We start from the raw sequence: 21,054 nt of genomic DNA, 5'->3' as shown, positions 1-21,054 counted from the left end.
TATCACTCACTTTTGCCACATGACCATCCTATTTTTTTTTAGTCATACATTTCTTTGATGATATCTTTAAATCTAGCTTTCCTCTATAATTCCTTGTTTGTAATGTGTTATAAGCCTGCTCACATCTACCACCTTATATCTTTTGTTTTGGGTGGTTTTTTTCTGTGTTTGTTGTTGTTGTTTTGTTTTTTGCAGGGCAGTGAGGGTTAAGTGACTTGCCCAGGGTCACACAGCTAATAAGTATCAAGTGTCTGAGGTCACATTTGAACTCAGGTCCTCCTGAAGCCAGGGCCGGTGCTTTATCCACCGTGCCACCTAACTGGCCCCTCACCTTATATCTTTTTATTGTCTTCTAAATGGCATTCATTTTCAGTTCTTAAGAGATTTTAACATTTTGTAACTTGCAACTATAGTGATTACTGATAATAGAGAGATCAGCCTTTCTTCATTTAAAGGTCTGCCTACTTTCTCTCCTGGTTCATTTCTGAGCCCCATTGTCCACTTAAATGGTCCAAAATGCACATATACACATGTAGGTATTTATGCATGAGATAATATTTGTATCTATATACATATATGTATGCAGATGAGAGAATGATAAATGAGCTCATGTAATGGTTTAGAAAATAGACATTCTTCATATACTTATTTTTTCCTGTGTGGATAGTTGTCAAAATTTTTAGAACGGTTAAAGACTTAATCCAGGGGGCAGCTAGGTGGCACAGTGGTGTAACGATTGGAATGACGCCTCCTGCTGGAGACTTACTGTAGAAGAGTTCCGCCCATGAAACGAAGGTCTTTGAGGGCAAGACCAGGAGTCTTTTCTTTGGCCTCAGGAAGTGACGCGGACTAGTGGGAGGAGGAAGGAAGAGACTGGCGCTTGCTCTCGCTCTCTTTCCTGAGGACGCTGGTGGAGAGCGGGGCTAGAAATGTGCTCTCCCTTTAATAGATAGATGAATGTAGGCCTTTCTCTCTCTTTACCAAATTCTTATTCTCCTTAATAAATGCTTAAAAGTCTAACTCTTGCTAAAGCTTATAATTTATTGGCGACCACTCATTAAATAGTTTAGACAGTTTAGCTAGAATTTTAGCCCTTAACAGTGGATAAAGCACCGGCCCTGGATTCAGGAGGACCTGAGTTCAAATTCAGCCTCAGACACTTGACACTAGCTGTGTGACCCTGAGCAAGTCACTTAACCCTCATTGCCCTGCCCCCCCCCCAAAAGAAGACTTAATCCAGGAGACTCTACCATGCAAGCAGCACAATGCCATTCATAAACAGAAGCATCTAGAGAACCTTAACATATCCAGGAAATCCCTCTGCAATTTGAACACTAGGCTATATCTCTTCCATGTCCATGTCAGAAAAAAAAAAAACAAATGAAGAGCCCGTGTCTCCATATTTTATATTGGTCCTAGTATTAGTGCTCAGAGAATTATTGAACAACATCACCTCTATTAAATAGTTCCAGGAACTTTGTGTAATTTTGATATGTACATGAGAGTTACTTAAAAATACAACAGCTTTTAATGAAGCATTTTGTTCTGCTAAACCATACGCCATTTTAGAATCAACAAACAATAAACAGTGCAATGCTATGTTTTCTATAAGCTGTGATATGATTGTAATGGAATGTTGTTATGCTATAAGAAATGATAAGCAGGATGATTTCAGAAAAACCTGGAATGACTTGTATGAACTGAGGAATAGTTAAGTGAACAGAACCAGGAAAACATTGTACACAATAACAGGATTATTATTCAGTAAAGAACTGTGAATGACTTAGTTATTCTCAGCAATACAATGATCCAAGATAATCCCAAAGGACTAATGAAGAAGTACACTATGCACCTCCAGAGAAAGAACTGATATTGTTTGAATACAGACTATTTTTCATGAAAAATATGCTATTTTTCACTTTTTTCTTTCCTTCATTTTTTCTTCTATTCAAGTGTTCTTGTACAAAATTACTAACATGGAAATGTTTTACATCCTTGCATATGTATAATCTGTATCTGATTGTTTACTATCTTAGGGAAGGGAAAGGAGAGTGAAGCAAGGAGGGAGGACTAGAATTTGGAACTCAAAACTTTAAATAAAAATGTTTAAAAGTTGGAAAAAATCTTCATGTTGAAGATAGTACTTAAGGTGAGTCGTGAAGGATTCTAAAAGGCAGAAGTGAAAAGAGAGAGCATGGCAGACAGGGATGGAAGATCCTTGGTGCAGAACAGCAAGTAGGCAATAGGATTAGATTGCATAGTATGTAAGAAAGTTGGAAAGGTAAAAAGAACCAGGTAATTAAGATATTTAAATGTCAAACAGTTTATATATGATCCACTGGGGTTTCTGAATAAGGGAGTGACACCATCAGACTTGTGCATTACAAAAGTCATTTTGTCATCTGTGTGAAGGATGGATTTGAAATAGTGAGAGCCTTGAGGTTATGGGACCTACTGTTGTCCAGGCAAGGCATAGATAGGTAAGGTAATAGTAGAGTAAATGAAGAGGAAGGAATGTATATAAAAAACGGGATAAAAATGACAGGAACTAGTAACTGACTTAGTCATGTTGGGTAGGAAAGTCAGTGAAGAATTGGGAATGATCCCAAGGTTTTGAGCATAGGTGCTTGGAAAGATGGTGGATAAGGAAGCCCAGAAGAGAGGTGAGTTTGGGAGGGAAAATGATAAATTCTGTCATAGGCATGTTGTATTTGAAATGCCTACAGAACATCGTCACAGTGAACAATAGACAGTTTGATTGTTTAGGATTAGAAGGAAGAGAGACAGTAGGGAGGAATATATAGATCTGGGAGTCATATGCATAAAGATAGAGAATAGAACCTCCTCTCAACCAATAGTCAGGAGAGAGTGAAGGGGAAATGCTGCATATATTGTTATTTGGTGTAACTACTCTTGTTGATATTGCTTGACTCTGTTACAAAAGAGGGTTCATTTCAGCAGAGGGTGAGTGTAGTACAATATATCTAGAAAAGAAATTTTTAAAGGCACTAATCAAACTTTTAAAAGAGATTATTTATGAAACCTTATTGTCATATTTGCAACAAGTGATTTCAATACATAACAAGTCTTTTCTATAGTTTTATAGCAAAGAGAAGACATGATTTGATAGTTACCGATACCTCTTTTCTTATCTTTTATGCTAAGATCTTTTCCATTCTTTTTTAATTGGGTTTTTGTTTTTTTGGTGTGAGATACATTGAAATTTATCTCTTGAAGATTGTATCACTTCTAGCAGAAATTTCTTCTGTGTTAGTTCCAGGGTCTCTTTACAGATTCTGTTTGCTACTTCTACAAGTAGCGCACTGGTTACTGGAGTGATGAGTCCAAATTCAGTTGTTCCACGGTGTTATGACAAAATAATTTCTTAGTTTAAAATGAATTTTTTTTATTCTACAGATTTATTTGGAAGGTTTATTTTAAGAGTTGGCTTATCTTTTATAAATTAATTTTTTATCTCTATAGGTATGGAATGAATTGTCTTATTCAGTTTGAGGATTTTGCCAATGCAAATGCATTCCGTCTTTTAGAGAAGTACCGGAACAAATATTGCACATTCAATGACGACATTCAAGGTAATAAAATATTCTTTTTCCATTGAATTAAAGGCAATAACAATGTGCTTCAATTAGCTTATTATATTCATTTTATGCAGACTGATGTACCCAAAAATATTTTGTGATAAGATAATGCACCAACATTCCATATTTGGGAAATGAATAATCAGATTTTGAGCATTATAGATTTAGAGCTAGAATGAACTTCAGAGGCCTTCTAGTTCAAACCCTAATACCATTTTTTCTACTGTCTCTAATTATTCAGACAAAGAAAAAGAGCATAGAATCATAGACTTAAAATTAGGACTAGAAAAGATTTTAAAGATCATGTAATCCATCTCTTCATTTCAGTTAGAAAACTGACACCCAAAGTCCTTGAAGGACAAAAAATTCAGCATATGAAAACCTGGCCTTAAACATGTTTCAGAATTTTTTTGCAGTTTCTACACTGTATTCCAACCACAGTTCTATTTCAGGGCTCTGTACCACATTTCCCCTCTTCTCCTAGCCCGACTATCCACAGCAAACTTGTGTCTCTCATCACTGCCCTAGAAAGAGGCACCCTTCCTGCATGTCCACCACTTCCTCCTATCACTTCCTATCCTGAATCTGATCTCCCCTGCCTAACCAACAGTGTTCCCACACTTTCAATTAATTTAAACACAACAAGCATTAATCACTTAGTGTGTGCAAGATACTGTGATAATCACTGAAAATACTAAGGCAAAAAGGAAATTATTCCTTTCTTTAAGGAATTTACATTTCAATTCTAGCATTTTTGTTTCTGTCTAACTCCTTCTAAACTGGGTAGTGACAGCAGTGTTCCTAAAGACCTGCAGTTCTACTATTCTTGGCAGGTTAGAATTTGATGGGTGGGGGCAGCTAGGTGGCGCAGTGCATAGAGCACCGGCCCTGGAGTCAGGAGGACCTGAATTCAAATCCGGCCTCAGACACTTAACACTTACTAGGTGTGTGACCCTGGGCAAGTCACTTAACCCCAATTGCCTCACTAAAAAAACAAAACAAAACACTTACTAGCTGTGTGACCCTAGACAAGTCACTTAACCCCAATTGCCTCACCCCCCCCCAAAAAAAACCCTACTGTGTGCAAAGTACTGTGTGGTTACCAAGGCAGCCTTAGGGATTATGGTAAAATGGTAGAGTTCTAGGATGCCTAGATATTACTCTTTCAAAGCTTAGAAATGTATCCTTTAACTAGGCAATGCAATAAGTCATCTCTACACTCCTTCACCTAATCCAGGGGTCTAAAGAGAGCCCCTCCAAGTCCTCAAACCATTCCTAATCTATCAGAAAGAACAGCCTCAGAATGTTCCAGTCATGGTCCGGCTGGGCACCAGTGGCCCCCGCCAAACTTCAGGAGAAAAACCCTAGGCAAAATCCAGGAGTCCTTGAAGCCCATGTTGTGACCCTAACTCAAAAGTTACCCCTGAGTCCAACACCAGGAGGAAGGAGCCCAGGCAAAGAGCCTATTGTAGGGAGAGGCCCTAGAACTAGGGAGGAGCCTAGTGCTGGGCCACTGTACTCAGGACCTGGTATGCCCACATTGTTAAGTTACAGAGTTTGACCTAAACGCAGCTCTCCCTCAACACCCCCATCAGCAATCCAAGGGAAATTCTGACCATCATGAGGAAATATCTTGGTTTAAATCATACCCAGGGTATAAGTCCCAAAGACGGTAGCAAACCCCACAATAAATTCAAGAAGAACCTCAAGCCAAAAATGACCTGGTGACAGAGGGTACACACCAGGAATACCTGGAGGAAATAAACTAAGACATACAGAGTGAAACAACTGGGGGCAGCTAGGTGGCACAGTGGATAAAGCACCAGCCCTGGATTCAGGAGGACCTGAGTTCAAATCTGGCCTCAAACACTTGACACTTACTAACTGTGTAACCCTGGGCAAGTCACTTAACCCTCATTGCCCTGCAAAAAACAAACAAAAAAGAGACTTGCAGTAATTCAAATATGTAGAACAAGGGGCACCTAGGTGGTGCAGTGGATAGAGCACCGGCCCTGGAGTCAGGAGGACCTGAGTTCAAATGTGGCCTCAGACACTTGACACTTACTAGCTGTGTGACCCTGGGCAAGTCACTTAACCCCCATTGCCCAGCCAAAAAAAAAAAAAGAATAAAAACCTAGTATCAGAAGTTGGATATAGAGAAGAGCTACAACAAACTGGCCTTTTCACTTAGAATATTGCAAGTGTCAAGCAAGTTTCCTCTCTTGTCACCTTTTTTCTCATTTGTAGAGAAGGAATGAGAGTAAAGATGGGAAAAAAGTAAAAAGACAGGATGGAGGGAAATACACAGTCATAATTGTGAATGTAAATGGGATGAACTCATTCATAAAACTGAAGAAGATATTAATTAGCAAGCAAAATCTGATAATTTGATGCTTGTGAGAAACATATTTGAAACATAAAAATTCACAGAGTTAAAATGAGGGGCTAGAGTACACTAAAACTAAAGGGTTGCATCTTAAGCAGTTCTGGGAGGGAATCTCTCTGTAAATGGTTTTACCAACAAGAGGAAAAGGAGTTGGGGGAATGGTGTTTCTGTCTCTTGAGAAGCCAAGCTTATTTATAATTGCACAGTATGATTTTAGATCATTTTGTTCTTTCCATCTACATTGTAGTCATTTTTAGTTGATTTTCTGGTTCTACTTACTGTTTCTTAAATGTTTTAATTTAATTTTTTCAGTTAACAAAAATCTATTTTCTTTATTTGTCTTTACAAAGTTATTATTGTCTAAATTGTTGTCCTTACTCTAATCACTTCACTTGGCATCAGTTCACACAAGTCTTACCAATTTCTCTTGTCAACTAGGTAGAACTGGCCTCTAACCTGTAAGTGCCCAGAGCCAGAGGCAGCAAGCTAGAGAAAAGTGAGTCAGGAATTAAAGAGTTTTATTGACAGAGTGAGGGAAATGGCTTGCAGGCAAGGACATATATGCCAGGGGCCCACCCCTAGTGGGGAATTATGAGGTGGTGTGGGGACCTCTCAATACTTATACTAGTGGCTACCCAATGAGCTGTAGCCCTGACAGTGAGGGGTAACAGCAAGAATGTGACAAGTTTGATTCATTGCTGGCCTTCTGAGTTTGTCCAGTGCTTGTCCAACTCAAAAAACACCTGGTGAATTATGTGATTTTGCCACAGGGTGAGATCATCCAGATGGTGGGTGCAAAGGATTGTTGTTTTTCCAAGTTGCTTGCTGGGCCTTAGCTCTGGAAAACAAAGGGTCTCCTAATATTTTGTCATTCTGAAACTGACCTTTATTATTTCTTATAGCAAAGTAGGATTCTATTATATTTATCTAACATAATTTGTTGAACCTTTTCCAATTAATGGACACCCCTTTTACTTTCTACTTCTTTGCTACCACAAAAAGAGCTACTATAAATATTTTTATGTGTATGATTTATTTCCTTCTTCTTACGATCTTTTTTGGGTATAGATCCAGTAGTGGTACTGCTGGGTCAAATGATATGAACAGTTTAGGAATTTTGGGGCATAATTCCAAATTGCTTTCCCAAATGGCTGATTCAATTCACAGCTCCCTCCATACAAAAATTTGCCTGTTTTTTTCTACAGCTTCTCCCCTCCAGAATTGGACATTTTCTTTTTTTTTATCAGATTTCAAATCTTATGGTTATAGAGTAGAACCTCAGAATTACTTTTTTTTATTTTTAGTGAGGCAGTTGGGGTTAAGTGACTTGCCCAGGATCACACAGCTAGTTAGTGTTAAGTGTCTGAGGCCGGATTTGAACTCAGGTACTCCTGACTCCAGGGCCGGTGCTCTATCTGCTGCGCCACCCAGCTGCCCCTCAGAATTACTTTTAATTTACATTTCTGTATTGGTGATTTTGACACATTTTTCATATGCTACAAATAGGTTAATAAGTTGCTCTGAAAACTACTTCTTCATCTCCTTTAATTGTTTATCAATTTGGAGAATGACTTATTTTACATTCGTGTGTGTGTGTGTGTGTGTGTGTGTGTGTGTGTGTGTGTGTGAGACAATTGGGGTTAAGTGACTTGCCCAGGGTCACATAGCTAGCAAGCGTCAAGTGTTTAAGACTGGATTTGAACTCGGGTCCTCCTGACTCCAGGGCTGGTGCTCTATCTGCTGCACCACCTAGCTGCTCCTGACTTCATATATATATTTTAAATGAGACTTTGACCAGAGAAATTTGGTGCAAGTATTTTCCCCCATTACTTATTTCCCTTCTAATTCTAGCTGTATTAGTTTTGTTTATGCAAAAACTTGATCATCTCTATCCTTTGTTTGGACATAAACTCTTTCTGGAGATCTGAAAGATATTTTCTTCCTCAGTCCTCTAATAACAGACCCTTTTGGAGTTTATCTTGGTATACGTTGTGAAATGTTGGTCTTTGCTCAATTTCTGTGATACTGCTTTATATTTTTCTCAATTGTGGAATACTGAATTATTTACCTAATATTTGGGACATTTGGGATAATCCATCACAAGGCTACCATTCAAATTACTTTAAAAGAACTTAATAGGAAAGAGATACCTTGACTCGTTATTTGTGGCAGTGAAATTACTAGTTGGGCAGCTAGGTGGTGGTCAGGCAAATATAAGTTCAAATGTGGTCTCAAACACTTACTAGCTGTGTGACCCTGGGCAAGTCACTTAACCCCTATTTGCCTCAGTTCTTCATCTGTAAAATGGGGATATACTGGAAAAGAAAATGGCAAACCACTCCAGTATCTTTGCCAAGAAAAACAATGGGGTCATGAAGAGATGGACATAACTTAACACGGCTGAACAACAAAAATTTACTGAATATTTGCTGCATTTTAGTTGTGTAGATTTTTCATCAAAAATTTTTTAAATCAAAGTTGGGATTTTTCCCTATGCACATTCCTTTTCTTAGTTAAAGCCTGAGCCTTAAGGTCTGCTTATAGCACTCCCATCTTTCATCCTCCCCACTTTCTACAAAATCTCTTTTTTGGATACTTTTCTTTTTTTTGCGGGGCAATTGGGGTTAAGTGACTTGCCCAGGATCACACAGCTAGTAAGTGTTAAGTGTCTGAGGTCAGACCTGAACTCAGGTACTCCTGAATCCAGGGCCGGTGCTTCATCCACTGCGCCATCTAGCTGCCCCTCTTTTTTGGATACTTTTGATGGTTAAAAAACTCATCATACAAATATACATCATCTGACAGGACTCTTTCATCACAGTCCCCAGAATATTCGGAAAGCTCCTTGGAGAGTGCACTAGGATCTAGATCATGACTGAGTCTCAGTGGCTAACTGACAGCTCTTAGGGTTACCCAATTCCGTGAGCTATCTTTATCACTCTCTTCATTCTTTCTAACTAAAGCTTCATTCTTGAGTCAAATTCACTACACCTGTATTCCTCCACAGAGTGCCAGAGAAGGATATTTGAATATACCTTCAGCCTTCCTGCTGTCATAATCTCTTTGCTCCCACATACCCATATCGCTTTAATCATACTATCTCATTATAGATTCTTTCCACTCTTAAACCTATCGCTAATTTTCTTATATTCATTAGCTCTTAACACATGGTCATAAGCCTACTCACTGATCACTATGATTAGAAGAATGTCTTAGAAGGTAATTAGCACTCAAGAGTAGTTGTATTCTATTTCCCCTCCCCCTACCTTCCCCAGTCAAATGAAGAGCCATTTCCCTATCAGAGACAATCAGTGCATAGAAGTAGCAATTTTGAAGGTATGACTCACTAAAAAGTAGATCCTTTTTATTAAAGTGTCTCATAATTTCATGTGCTTTTTGTTTGGGGGGCGGAGTAATCCATGATAGTATAATTCACAAAGACCATTATAATCTGTGTTTTCCTGAGAAACAAAATAAAATAGTCCCGTATAAAAACTAGACTTGGCCCAGATCCATAGCTCAGTGATCTAGAAATTATTTTATTTTAAGAGTAACGTACCAACTGAAATATAAAAGACAGCAACAGAAGTTGCTAGATTTTATTTCAGGCAAAAACCAAAAAGACATGAAACCATGTAATTATGTTCAAAGTAGTGGAACCAATCTGTGATCTGTTAAAGTTAACATGCTAAAATAATGTAAGTGTAAATGGCCACATGTTCAGTGAGCCAGAATTTCTTTAGAACAGTGAAGAAAACAATTCGTTTTTACCCCAGATCAATTTCGTATTAATTTGCTCCAATTTCAAGAGATCTGGCTAAGACTTTCATAGGCTGAATACCCATTAAAGAAGCTACATTATTCATCGTGGCTTATTTTTTCATAAGACGCAGAGGGATATTGCTCGACTGGTCCCCTCCTTCCAGATTCACATCTCACCTCTTTCTTGACAACCCAGTTAGATTCTCTTTTCCCTTGCCTCCGCCTATCCTTCCTTTTATCTCAGGGAGCTAAAGCTTATTCTCACTGTGCCTTTTTTCTCCATTTTGCCAGCCCCTAGGCCCAAATCTCTTCAATCTGACTACAGTGAAATTATTGTACTGTTCTCTTCTGAGGAAAGCTATCCAGAGCCTCATGGCTGTTTTTGCTACTCATGTAACCCAGGATGGGTTTCAAAAGGGAACAGTTGGTTCAAAAATCCTTAGGGTAAGAAGTAGGATATGAAAATACAAGGATTCTCACCCATAGAATGGGGATAGATGAGCATTTCAAGTGAAGAATGACTTCAACTTTTGTGAATCAGTGTCAGGACCTGTGTTTTGGAGGGAAGGGAAGAAAGGATGCTGTATGATTAGACTTTAGATAGCATCAAGGAAAACTAGCAACATCGATCCTCATGAAATCAGAAAAGAAAAAATAGGAACTGTATAAAATAATACTAATTATAATCAGCCACATTCATTTCTTAATTACTACTATATATAAGAATATTACTACTGTAATATAATAAAGTTTATGTGTCATTGTATCAAATTGTACATTTTCTTGGATTACTATAATAAAGTCTTATATGTTCGCTTTTCAAAGTTTATATAGCATGCATGCAAGGACAAATAAACTTTTTTAAATTGATGGGAACATTGTTCACAATGATAATCCATAGTTGAACACCATTTTACAGGTATAATTCTCTCCAAGATCATTAGTGAACTTCTTGTTCTAAATCCCATATGTGGGTTTTTTTATTAGTTCTGGGTATTTTTGCAGTCAATGAGAGTTAAGTGACTTGCCCAGGGTCGCACAGCTACTAAGTGTCAAGTGTCTGAGGCCGGATTTGAAATCTGGTCCTCTTGAATCCAGGACCGATGCTTTATCCACTATGCCACATAGCTGCTCCCTCTATGTGTTTTTTCTATCCTCATATTCTTACTTCTCTTCATTTCATTTACACTAGAAAACGACCTTCTTCTTGAGATCCTCTCCTGTGTAGGCTTCTGTGAAACTTCTTAACTTCAATTATCACCTCTGAGCAGATCAATTCCAAGTCTATGTTCTCCACTCCCAACCTCTCCCTAGAGAGTTCTAGGCTCATATTTCAAATGGTGTTCTATCTTAGTCTGAATAGCCATGATATTTTGTAGTAAACATACCTAAAAATAAACTCATTATCTTTCCCCATAACATACCCCCCCCATCTCTATTTCTCTTAATATACAACTATCCATAGGCCACCCAGGTTTTTAACCTTAGGACCTTTTGTCTTTTGTTCTTTTTCACCCTCTCATCTAATCATTTGCCAAATTCTATTGTTTCTGCTTCCACAATAGCTCTCTAATCTGACTCTCTCTCCATTCCCATTACAAATCATGATAATTCAGGCCCTCCTCTCTCTCTCTCTCTCTCTCTCTCTCTCTCTCTCTCTCTCTCTCTCTCTCTCTCTCATCTATCTAAACTTTCCTGTTCAGCCTATCATAGTATTTTCCTTAACTCACTCTATCTTCCTGCCACTCTGGATTATTCTCTTTCTCCTCCTTTCATCCTTGAATAGATATCTTTTTTGTAATTGTATCGCCAGTGTCTAATGTATTACCTGGAACATAACAGATGCTTAATAAATGTTTGTTGATTAATTGATTGATTGATTGATTGACCCCTCTAATTTCCATTTTTTGACTACTTTTCTCTTGTGTCCAGAATTAATTCTTTCCCCCTTTTCCTCTGTTAATGTCTTCCTCTCCTGTGAAGATCAGATTCTGACATGACCTCTTTTGTGAAACTTTGTCTGATTTCTCAGGTTAAAGTGTTTCTGTACCTCCTCAAGTTTCTTATAGCATTTTTCCTGAACTGCTTTACATTTACCTCACTCATTTTCCCTCATTATTTGTATATTCATTCCTCTACTACATTAATCATTTTACTAGTTAGTATGCTTACTTCAAGCTGAAAAGAATACCAAGAACATCTCATATTGCATATTTGTGCATGAAATGTAGTTGTGAAAAAAAAATCTTCTAGGTAGGAATGTCTTTATGTTGAAATTCTCTGTATTTTTAGTGCCTAAATGGTCAGTGAATTAAATTGAGTTAAATTGGATTTTTATATTACACAATAAGGGAGTAAGGAATTATTTATTTTAAACCAGCCATTAACACTTAGACACACACACATACCCCTCTTACACACCAATAAAAATTAGTCGTCATTGAAAATTACTTCTTAGGTCTCACCTAGTACAAATATTACCTTACTACCTGCTCCACAGTCAACACAGCTGAATTCAGTAAATAGCCATTAATTCCGACCATTGTTAATTTTCTTTTTTCTAAAAATCTCCGTGGTAAGAATGAACCCATCAAAGACAAAGATACTAAACCTTCTGATCTTTCACATACAAAGAATGTTGATGTCACAGGTAGAAAAGGAATACGTAGGAAGGATTTCATTTTATAGTTGGTATGCTTACTTCAAGCTGAAAAGAATACCAAGAACATTACATAGTGCGTATTTGTGCATGAAATGTAGTTATGAAAAAAAATATTTAAACAAATTCAGACATCCCAGGTTAAGAACCTCTGCCCTATAATCTATAACCTTTTAGGAATGATGGCTAGGGAACCCATTATCAAGTTGACTATATATTGGGGAATATGTTTCAAACCTTGAAGCATTCCATTCTATTTATTATATTGTTTATCTACTTTAAAAGTTTGTTTTATCTTTTTAAAGTATTTCAAAAGTAATTTTAGACCACCATTTGAAAATATTGATTGAGAAAGGTTGGAACCCAGAAACTTTTAGGGCACTCCCAGTTCTAGACCTCTCATTTCTTTATTCTAAATAACAAAGAATGGCAGCTTAGTAACTATCTAATTACTGTTTATTATTCAAAGGAAATAATTATCTATTGCAGGAACAGCATCTGTTGCAGTTGCGGGTCTCCTTGCAGCTCTGCGAATTACTCAGAACAAGCTGTCTGATCACACAATTCTATTCCAAGGAGCTGGAGAGGTACTTCAGCATAGTTTTATATAGTCTTAATTATTGATAATATGTCTGAGGTATTTTGACAGATTTATAGTAAATTTTGCTATGTCCTTCCTCAAGGACCCCCAAGGTAAGTGATGTCCCTACTTATTTTCAAAGGAAAAACATCATTGTTCCATTTAAATTTCATTCACACATTGATGAAAAAAATGGTCCCTTCCCTGAATATTTATAAATATAAAATATTTATAAAGAAACATGTAGTTAAAATATTAAATCATCCAATAAGCACAGTTTTCTCAAAGTAACTTTAAAATTCTAAGGAAAAAGAGGAATGTAGAGTTTCCCAGTGTGTTCTCAATGTTCATATGCAAAACATCCTAAATTGTTGGCAGAACCTGGCCATTAAGTCAGTTATTCATTGTTTTCTTATCTTTTTTATGTAATTTGATCAACCAAGACAGGAAAAACTAGCCTCCAGTAATAGCAGTCCATCCCTAGACACAGAACTAAAATGTCAACTGAATTTGAACTTCTTGTAGGCAAGTTGCCCAGATATGTTTAGGATTATCAAATATAAAACAAGTATGGGAATGGAGAAAGGTTTTGTGGCTTGTGTTTTTTTTTAAGCTTGTAATTTCAAATCTAATACGATTTTGAGTGAAAAAATTGATTCTGTTGGATGGAGAAGTGAATGTGCTATGTGGCTATTTAAAGCTGTTTTTGCCTCTGTGGAGCTCTTTATGAAGACTATCATTTTTTTTAAATAAACCCTTCTTGTGTTTTTAATAGATGCTTGAAGCTAGAATTTTTAATGGAAAATATTAATAACTGACATACGAAATGCAAAAACTCAGATACATATTGGTTTACTTTAGGGAAGTCATCACTTTATTGCATATTAATTTTGAAACACAAGAAAAGGCGAAGCTGAAATGACTATTCACTGAGGTTTAAAACCTTTACCACATCTTGGATGAATGTTTATATACAGCATTTCAATTTGGTAATTCTATTCTCTGAGTTTCTAAAGGGCTCTGGTAAATGGGAAAGGTCAACTTGGGATAGTCATAAACCAACAAAGAATAGTTCATGGTTGAAAGGTTTTAAAAAGAGGGCTACTCTTTAATTTTGAGATATTTTGCAATTTCACAAGTTTTATGAGATTTCATAGAATTTACTAAATAGATATGGTTGTTTCTTGTTTTATTAAAAATATCCTAAACTTTGAGGAACACAGAACTTTTATCGGTGAGTGTTTCTCATATGTCTACCTAATTTTGTTGGTTTGCAATAAAGTGGACATAATCCACTTCTATTTTTGTCCCAAAACCTTAATATTTAGGCCATGTTAATTTCATAGTCCTGATAATACTGTGTAATATTTTATTAGCTTTAGTTGAACATTTTCTTTCAGTCCAGTGTTGATTAAATTTTCAGAAGCACTAAGCTCAGTAAAAGTAGTGATCACTATTACATTTTGTTTTGTAGGGCTAAAAGACTGTTAGAAAATACAATATTGGGGGCGGCTAGGTGGCGCAGTGGATAAAGCACGAGCCCTGGAGTCAGGAGTACCTGAGTTCAAATCTGGCCTCAGACACTTAACACTTACTAGCTGTATGATTCTGAGCAAGTCACTTAACCCCAATTACCTCACTTAAAAAACAAACAAACAAACAAACAAAAAAAACCCACAATATTAACTGTGTAAAGAGGAGGCCCAAATACTGCTTTTTTTTAAAATTCAATGTAGAAAAATGACTTTTCACCTAGCATGTGTAGGAATAAAAGCATAGTAGCTTAACAGTTGAAACCTTTTCTGTACATTTTAAATTAAAAGAATAATATAAATTATAACTTTCAATAAAATTCTATAAGATAAAAGCTTTTAAAATCTTTTGTTTTTATAGCCTCTGTTTATTATGCCTCTTTCTTAGGCTGCCTTAGGGATCGCAAACCTTATTATTATGGCCATGGAAAAAGAAGGGATATCCAAGGAGAAAGCCATTAAAAGGATATGGTTGGTTGACTCAAAAGGATTAATAGTTAAGGTAAGTCTTCCCTTCTATTAAGCACAATAAAAATTCATTAAACAAATTGGTTGATCTTTTAAAAAACAAGAATTTTTTTCTTTCCAGTTATGCAAAACATATTTCTTTATTAGTCATTATGTGAAAGAAAACACAGATCAAAAAAAAGAAAAGTTCTTTCTCTGGAAAAAGATAGCATTTTTTCATCATAACTCCTTCAGAGTTGTCTTGAATCATTGTATTGCTGAAAATAGCTAAGTCATTCACAATTGATCATTGTACAGTATTGCTATTGCCAGTTGATAGGCAGCCCCTCAATTTCCATTTCTTTGCCACCAGTAAAAGAGCTACTATAAATATTTTTGTCCTTTTCCTTTTTGTTTTTTCTCTCTATGAGGTACAGACCTAGTAGTGGTACTGCTAGATCAAATTAATAAAATAACCCAGAATAGAAAAAAAGCTCAATTAGGGGAGTCTAGAATTGAATTTGGGAAATTATACAATTCTTTCATCAATTCCAAATTTATCCCTGACCCCAAAACTCATCATTTTAATATCAGGTTTCTTGTTATGAGGCAGTATATTGTAGTGGATAGAGGGCTGTCCTGGAGTGAGGAACACACAATACACACATGCATGTACATGCATATAAATATATACACATGTATATGTGTGTGTGTGTTATATACATATATGTGTGTGTGCATATATGCATACATATACGTGTGTGTGTGTGTGTGTACTGTGTCAAACTGTAGGAAAGTTATTTAATACCACAGTGTCCCAAGTAACTCCTAAAACTACAAATTGTAAATCAGTGGCTGCCAATTTTTATCTGTGGAAGCAGTTTTCCTGAACCAATGAAAAAGACCTAGGGAAGTAAAAGAGCATTGGATCTGGAGTCAGAGTACCAGGGTTCTCATCCCACGTCTGACGCTTAATACCTGTGTGACTATAAGCAAATCACTTAACCCTCCTGGGACTCAGTTTCTTTATCTGTAATATAAAGAAATTGGATTAGATGACTTCATAGGTCCCTTCTAGCACTATATCTACGATCATATGATCTCTCCAGTTCATTGGATTGCTCTTTTGTATAAATTTATGAAAAAGAATGGGAAAGAATTACCATAAGAAGGTATGGATATGTTGCATTCTATACCACTGGATGTGGTGCCAACATTGATGAACTCATGGACTCACTGTAGTTTTTATAGATTGAAGAAAGGAGCTCATATTATTTTCCATGCTTACCTTAAAAATATTGTATTGTATTCAGTTAAACTCAATAAACATTTATTAAGTACTTACTGGGCAGGTTTCAGGTACTCTGCTAAGTCCTGGGAATACAAAGACAAAAATGAAAAGAACCTGTCTTCTCAAGTAGCTAACATTCTTTTGGAGAGAAACAACATATGTACATATAATAAATATTTGTAAAATCCATCTAAAGTAAATATAAAGTAATTTTGGAATATGATTGAGGAGCATCAGGTTAAAAGGAACAGGGAAGGCCTCTGGTAAGAGATAGTACCTAAATGGAACATAGAAAGAAGTTGGATATTCCAAGAGGCAGATGGGGAAGAAAAAAATGTGGTAAACATGGAGGACAGCATGAGCAGAGGCATGGAGGTGGAAGGTGGAATGCTGGATAGAAGCAGCAAGGGGGACAATTGAGCTGGTACAAAAGATGGATAATAGGAAGTCATGGGAAATAAGTCGTGAAAGAGAAGTTGGAACCAGACTCTGAAGGGCTTTCAGTGCCAAACAATTATTTATATTTATATCCTAGTGAAAGGAGGGAGCCTCTGAAACTGTATGAATAAGGAAGTTAGCCTATATTTTAGGAATATCAATTTCAGGGAAGAGGTAAAAAGAGCCTGGTGGTCATGTGAGTAAAAAGAAGAGGCCACAAAAGGTATTATGGAGGTAAGAATTAACAAAATGTAGTCATTTATTGGAGAAGAAAGGAAGAATATAAAGTGGATGACTCCTGTGCTATGAATTGTGCTCTCAGCTCAAATAAAAGAGGTTAGGAAGAGAAGTTTTGGGGAGAAGGTAGTGAGGAGTGTAAAATATCTGAGGACTAAAGAAGGAGGTTATTTTAGCTTTCCTTTGAGTGTGTGTGTGTGTGTGTGTGTGTTTTGAATTCAGCTATATTACAAAAGTAAACATTTAATATTTCAGTCAGTTTTTGTATATGCTGACTTAATGAACCCATGTCCTAAATTCCTTGGTTCTACAGTGGTGGTAATAACCATGAAACTGCTGGTAAAACTCACCAGTTACTCTTACCTCATTTCTTTAACTTGCCAAAATAAAGAAATGTATATGTTCCATGTGCCAAGATAAAGTTATATTTATTTTAAGCGTGGTTATAGGTCTAATAGTTTGTGAGCTACTTTATATAAAAGAAACATGAGAACTGAATTAATTTTACTTTTTCACTTTAATTTAATTAGAGTTCATATTGAAGGGTTAACAAATCTTGATTAAACTAATGGTCTGTTTTTCTTTTGGAATTTGAATTATTTTATAGTTTTTCTGATATTGTTTAAATACGAGTGCATTTATATATATTTCCTGAGGTATGTTAATAATTGTTTTCCTTGTAATGGAACTTTAATTATGTTTTTGAATATGACTCACAAAAATATATATCCAGCTCTAACTTTTCCACTAGAATTCAAGCCTTATCCATCTGCTGAGCATCTCTACATCTGTTTATCATCAGTACCTCCAATCTGACTTGTCCATGACAAAATTCATTATCTTTACTGCTGCTAAATCCATCTATTCTCCGAATTTCTCTATTTCTGTTGAGAATACCATCATCCAAGGGCAGCTAGGTGGCGCAGTGGATAGAGCACTGGCCATGAAACCAGGAGTACCTGAGTTCAAATCCGGCCTCAGACACTTGACACTTAATAACTGTGTGACCCTGGGCAAGTCACTTAACCCCAATTGCCTCACCCAAAAAAAAAAGAGAGAGAGAGAGAATACCATCATCCTTTAGGTTTATGACTTCAGAATCATCTTTGCCTCTTCTCTCTTTCACCATACACACTCAATTAATCGTCAAATACTTTTATTCTACCTCTATGACATCTCTTATATTTGTCTCTTTAAATACCTACTACCCCAGTTCTTTTCTGGACTATTTTCAAAGCCTCATAATTATTATCCCTTCTTTCTCTAATGCCTCCTCCACACAGATGCCAAATTAATACTCCTAAAACACAGTTCTGATCATGTAACTTCCTAGTCCAACAACAGAATCACAGAATTTGAGAGGTCTAAGGGACCTCAGTGGCCATCTGGTTTAACCAATATCCATGAGTTAGAGGAGTTCATTCTATTTGGGGGATTACTCGACTTGATAAGAAGTTTTTCCTCATATCAAGTTTAAAATTGCCTCTTTGTATCATTCACCCATTGTTGCTAGTTCTGCCTTCTGGGGTCAGAGAAAATAAGTCAAATCTGCCATCTAGTTGTCAGCTGTCATTTTTATTCTCACATGAGAGTCTTTTTTATCCTGATTGAATATACCCAATTCCCTTAACTGTTCCTCCAATTGTATGAACTGAAGGCTTTTCAGCATCCTCTTTGCCCTGGCCTTGGATGCTGGGCATTTCCAGCTTATCAACATTCTTTCTAAATCTGGTACACAGAATGAACAGACGTGATCTTAATCAGTGATCAGAGTATAATGGAAGTATCACCTCTTTATTGTTGGAAAATATACCTCTCTTAATACAGTGTGAAAAGAGTTGAAATTTTGGCTAATAATTATTAACCCCCAGTTCTATTCCAAACTATTCTGACCATAACCTTTCTATGTTATATTTGTAAAATCAATGTTTAGGGCAGCTAGGTGGCGCAGTGGATAGAACACTGGCCCTGGAGTCAGGAGGACCTGAATTCAAATCTGGCCTCAGACACTTAACACTTACTAGCTGTGTAACCCTGGGCAAGTCACTTAACCCTAATTGCCTCACTTAAAAAAAAAAAAAAGACAACAATAAAATTAGTGTTTAACGTTGTATACCACTATTCCTATTCAGTCCAGTTCAATGAAGTTCAGTGTCAAGCTCTTTTTAGATCCTGTCAGTTATCCAAATTTGATAAGGATAACCATCTATTCCTTTGTCCAAGTCATTTATTTAAAATGTTGGTACACAAGAAAAAAACAGGTCATTTATTTTTACCTTTACATGATTCTGCTCTTCAAAGCAAAATAATAATAATAATAATAATAATAATAATAATGCAGTCAAAGACATTATGAATTTAAGATAGAAATTTGTGGAGGAGGGCTTCTTGTCCTTTTATAAAGAAATATATTTATTTGGAGTGAATTGGAAATTATTTGTACTTCTTATGAACCTCTAAACATCCCAACACATTTCGAACAGCATTTATACTTGCCACCAAAACTCTTATTTTTTGAGAGATAAGCAAATAAATCATTCCACCTAATTATAACCTCTGCCTAAAACTAAGACACAATGAAAATCCAGAATATGAAGAAAGGAAAATTCTTTTTTTTTTTTTTTTGCAGGGCTATGAGGGTTAAGTGACTTGCCCAGGGTCACACAGCTAGTAAGTGCCAAGTGTCTGAGGCCGGATTTGAACTCAGGTACTCCTGAATCCAGGGCCGGTGCTTTATCCACTGCGCCACCTAGCTGCCCCCAAGAAAGGAAAATTAAGTAATCGTTAATAATAACAAAAGCTAGCGTTTCTGTAGTGCTTTAAGGTTTGTAAAACACTATATATATATATATATATATATATATATATATATATATATATATATATATATATATATATATATATATATACACACACACGTACGTGTGTGTGTGTGTGTGTGTGTGTGTGTATGTGTGTGTTATCATATTTGATCCTTGGCAACAACTCTGTGAGGTAGATGCTTTTGTTTATCCCCATTTTTACAGATAAGGAAACTAAGGATGACAGGTAAAATGACTTAGCCAATAAATATCTGAAGCAGAAATAAATGAGATTCTAATATACTTAGAATTTTAGATATCTAAGATGGAAGATATCTTCAAATAATCTATAACAAAAGAATTCAAGTAAAATCTTAAGAACAAAATTTTCAAGATGAAAATAGGAAATGAAGGGGGGGAGGAAAAACTGTCCATAATCAATAAAAAAACTTCTAGGTTCCAGATAAAATTATGAAAAGCCAAAATGAGTCTTAAATGTAGAAAGAATTCATACTTTTTAAAAAAAATTGAACAAAACAAAACAAAAAAAACAAAACAAAAAAAAAAAGGGGGCAGCTAGATGGCGCAGTGGTTAAAGCGCTGGCCCTGGATTCAGGAGTACCCGAGTTCAAATCCAGCCTCAGACACTTAACACTTACTAGCTGTGTGACCCTGGGCAAGTCACTTAACCCCCATTGCCCCGCAAAAAAAACAAACAAACAAAACAAAACAAAACAAAAAAATTGCACAACCTGTAGAGTCCAAAATTAGAGATGATCCTGCCATGACAGACTTTATAAATAAGACTATCAAACTGATCAAATCACAACTTTAGAACACACGCCTGAGAATGACTTGGAGAAAAGATACAGAAAACATTTGTGGAAAATGGATTATCTTCTCTCTGTGCTCTAGTTATTGGCAAATAGAACTATTCAGTGAATGCTTATATCATCATTCTATGATTACTAGCCCTTTTTTTCAACATTCTTTTGGCTTTTTAAAGTCATCACTTAGATTCAAACATTTGGGGATGAGTCTGTGGGTGATTTATATATCTTACTAGATGTGAAGCCTGCTGGCCAAGTTTTTGGCTTTTTATAAATTTCAGGATTCAAGAAATGACAGCAGTGATACTGTGATTAAGAGAGTGAATTGTTCATGAAAAATACTCTTTTTCCTGATGTATTCTTTCAACACACAAGCTTGTCTTCTTTTACTTTGTTTCTTTTACACTATGGCTTGGCTGTTCAACAAATGATCATTTCTCAGAGATTACTAGTTAATTTTTAAATTAATTTTCTGATCTGTATCTCATTGCA

At 36.2% G+C, this 21,054-nt stretch overlaps 1 protein-coding gene across 1 annotated transcript in view; it reads left to right on the top strand.

Annotated features, from left to right (window-relative positions):
* Positions 1–21,054, top strand: part of ME1 (malic enzyme 1) — a 198,460-nt gene that overhangs the window by 153,943 nt on the left and 23,463 nt on the right. The window contains 3 exon segments of the mRNA XM_043999505.1: positions 3,484–3,593; positions 12,896–12,993; positions 14,907–15,020. Of these exon segments, the coding sequence (XP_043855440.1) occupies positions 3,484–3,593; positions 12,896–12,993; positions 14,907–15,020 (322 nt within the window).

Source organism: Dromiciops gliroides, chromosome 4 (assembly GCF_019393635.1).
Source record: "Dromiciops gliroides isolate mDroGli1 chromosome 4, mDroGli1.pri, whole genome shotgun sequence".
NCBI classification, from domain to species: domain Eukaryota; kingdom Metazoa; phylum Chordata; class Mammalia; order Microbiotheria; family Microbiotheriidae; genus Dromiciops; species Dromiciops gliroides.
This window is presented reverse-complemented; position numbering and strand designations above follow the sequence as displayed.